We start from the raw sequence: 3,428 nt of genomic DNA, 5'->3' as shown, positions 1-3,428 counted from the left end.
ATGGTGTAGATGTAATCCAAAGGATATTTCTTATCGTTTAGAAATGCAAGGCAAATGAAATGGAAAGAATACTTGCTAATTTTTGTGTCTAGTGAAAATTGCCAAGCATAAAGTTTTGTTATTTTGAAATTTTTTGGACACTGTGGAGGTACATTGTAATGCAAACCGTGTTCTGGAGAGAAGATAATAAAATAAGTTAACAATGTATTAGAAAAGCTCAAAAATTGTATCTTCAATTTTCAATGCGCTACACATTATTGTGAAAGCTGATATAATTTGCACGATGAAAGCCCTAGAACATTAGATGAACTAACCAGCATAGCTATTGTTGAATGCAAACAATAGCAATATCATAAATAAATCACACAGTTAAAGTCTGATAGCAATATCATAATTTGACTTGCTGTGGAAATTATCTTCTACTTATCAGCATAGTTATTGTTGAATGCAAATGTTAGATTCGATAGCAATATCACACAGTTAAATCCTGATAAATCCTGATAGCAATATCACACAGTTAAATCCTGATAGCAATAAATCCTACTTATCAGCATAGCTATTGTTGAATGCAAACGTTGGATTCGATTTCTTTATTCAACTGAGTACATTAAATGGGAATAGAGACATGTACATCCTTGACCAGATTTTTAGAGCTACAAATTGGCATTCACGAAATCCCCGTGGTACTGCCGTCGAAAGTCTCTCATCCTGACCCTGACTGAAGCCCAAACGGAACAGGATCCACATAGAAAGCTTGAGGAAGAGGAGGCAATTCAGCTTTCATTTCCAACATCTCCACCACTTGTTCCATCTTCGGTCGATCTCTCTGATCGGGGAGACAACACGACAAGCCCACCAATATTAGCCGCTCCATTTGTTCAACACTGAAATTCCCATCAAGTTTCTTGTCTGCCGCATGCAGTATTCCCTGCCCTACCTTCATCTGCCAAACCCATTTTACCAAACTGGATTCGTGTTGATTTAAGCTGTTGTCTGCCGGTGGCCTTCCACAAGCAATTGCAAGTGCGAGAGCTCCAAAGCTGTACACGTCGGATTCTCTGCTGGCCTTTCCAGTTCTGACTGATTCGGGGTCCATATACCCAAACGTACCTGCTGGACGAGTGGTGTGCTCCTCCTTTGCAGGTTTCAGCTCTCTCGCCAGACCGAAATCTCCCAATTTGGCTCTGAAATCTGAATCTAACATCACATTACTCGCCTTGATGTCTCTGTGCACAACACTCTCTGGGCATTCCTTGTGAAGATAAAGGAGAGCAGAGGCTATCTCACGGGCTACTCTGTATCGTTGATTCCAATGAAGAGGAAGTTGTGGATTCCCAAAGATATATTTTTCGAGACTCCTATTATGGAGAAATTCGTAGACGAGAAACATGTTATCCTTGTGATGGAACCATCCCAAAAGCTTGACAACGTTAGGGTGCGAGAGCTTGCCGTTAACAATCACTTCTGCCTCGTACTCTTTCTTGCCTTGATCGGAATCCACGCTTATCCTCTTCACAGCTACCTCTTTATTTGTGTCAGGCAGAGTGCCTCTGTACACTCTCCCGAAGCCGCCTTGTCCAATTAATTCATCTGGACCGAAGTTATTTGTAGCAGCACAGAGCTCAGCGTACGAAAACTGGCGGGCAGAGTGAACAGCCCTTCCAAGCCGTTGGTCGAGCTCCTCATCGCTCTGGAACCGAGCAGTGAAGTCGTTAGAAGCATCCAATATGTCAGCGATTTCCTTTGAGTAACCACTGCCCTTGCCTCTTCTACAATGCTTCCATACGAGGAAAATAACAATAAGTACGAGAACTACACTAACTAAAACAGAAATGATACCCATAATAAAGCCAGTACTTTTCAGCACAGAATTGCTAGAGCCTGGGTTTGGGGTTAGGGTTGTGGTTGGGGTTGGGGTTGGGGCAGTTGGGGCTGGGGCGGGGGCTGGGTTTGGAATAAAATCGTCCAATGAGTATTGACATGAAAAATTCCAAGCATGCAGAGCGTGAAGCTCTTTTGCAACGCCAGTGGATGCAGAAATGCCAACCTTGACGAAGGCGGGAAGGTACTGTCTCAGGTCTATATCATACACCAACACAGGACTTTCTGGTTTAGATGGACTAGTGACGTCAGGTTTCTGTGAAAGAAACACTTGAAGTTGTGCCCCTGTACCATTGTAATCAATCCATGCGTCCCATCTTTGTCCATTATTGAGAGCACCATCTTTTACTGAAAATGTTTTCTTGGACCTAATGCTGTTGACATCGATTCCCACATGGTTGCCATCGGGGTCGTATTGGTCATTCATGAAAGTATCGAACTCTACAGCTACAATCTGATTCGATGGGTTCTCATTTCGAGGGTCAAAGAGGCCGAGACCTTCCCCGCCGTCAGCATCAGAGATCTGAGAGCACACTGGTGCGAGGAAGAAGGCCATACCGTCTCCACTGCTATTATGTAATCTGGTTATTATGAACTGCAAATGCGCAGAAAAACTTGACGGTGCTTGAGAATGGTTGCCATCATCCCATAAAGGAATAATCTTAGAAGAATATGCCCAGCCGAGGCTGTAGTCATGGTTCAGTGTAAGCTCTATGATGTCCTGAAAAATGAATGCATCTCCAGACAACTGGACATCCGTTTGTGGAGGAAAGTCAAAACTAACGACTCCAGCATCCAACACGTAACAGAGAACAGAACAAACAATATACAAGCAAAAAAGGAATCTTGTCAAGTGTAACGGTTGGATGTTGGCCATGATCAGGATTTAACTCTGAAAGAAAGAATTATAACTGAAAACAAGGGATCATATCACATTTACCATGGCTAAATGATAACTACGGCTTGCTAATGATGGATGAATGATGAGAATTTATGCATGCAGGAAAGCATGTCAGGTTCACAATGTTGATATTTCCTACGACGTACGCAACCGGCCTCAAGCGATTACAATGCTACACAGGTTGTATAGCATTATTGAGATTAACACAGAATACACTAGAGAATTGGATATATCTATAAAGGCGTGAATATTGAAGCCTTCCTAATTAATTGGAATGCTTCAATCTTCACGCCTTTAATATTCTTGATTGTGAAACAAGAGAAAAATTGATGTTGGCATCTATTCTCTTTCTCAATGAATCTAGTATGATTTTAATATTATTGGGTCTATTTCCAAATTTTGAAATTGACTTAACAAACATTTTTCTTACTCTTTCCAACTAACTTCAAGCAATAATGAAGATTCCTTACCGTTTCCACAAAACTTCATTTGACTTTTTACATCTACCTTGTTACTTTCAGCGGATCTCAATGTCCGGGGAACATATTTAGTGTTCAGTTTTGTGAAGTGTGAAGAATAACATTTAAAGGATATTTTTCAATTACAAAGGAATTCCACCCATTACGCATAATTGGAAAATGACGTC

The 3,428-nt window shown here is 41.3% G+C and overlaps 1 protein-coding gene across 1 annotated transcript; it reads right to left on the bottom strand.

The window, feature by feature from the left end:
- Nucleotides 1-703: 703 nt before the first annotated feature.
- Nucleotides 704-2,758, bottom strand: LOC149549606 (L-type lectin-domain containing receptor kinase IX.1-like). Its single transcript, XM_089794347.1, has one exon. The coding sequence runs from the start codon at nucleotides 2,756-2,758 to the stop codon at nucleotides 704-706; it is 2,055 nt and encodes a 684-aa protein (XP_089650473.1).
- Nucleotides 2,759-3,428: the final 670 nt, after the last annotated feature.

Source organism: Cupressus sempervirens, chromosome 7 (genome assembly GCF_028749045.1).
Source record: "Cupressus sempervirens isolate cs-2001-9-10 chromosome 7, ASM2874904v1, whole genome shotgun sequence".
Classification (NCBI taxonomy): domain Eukaryota; kingdom Viridiplantae; phylum Streptophyta; class Pinopsida; order Cupressales; family Cupressaceae; genus Cupressus; species Cupressus sempervirens.
Note: the sequence above shows the minus strand (reverse complement) of the source record. Positions and strands in the feature narration are given on the sequence as shown.

Excerpts from the sequence above, each read along its gene's own strand:
- LOC149549606 (XM_089794347.1), bottom strand. The coding sequence starts at position 2,758 with ATGGCCAACATCCAACCGTTACACTTGACAAGATTCCTTTTTTGCTTG.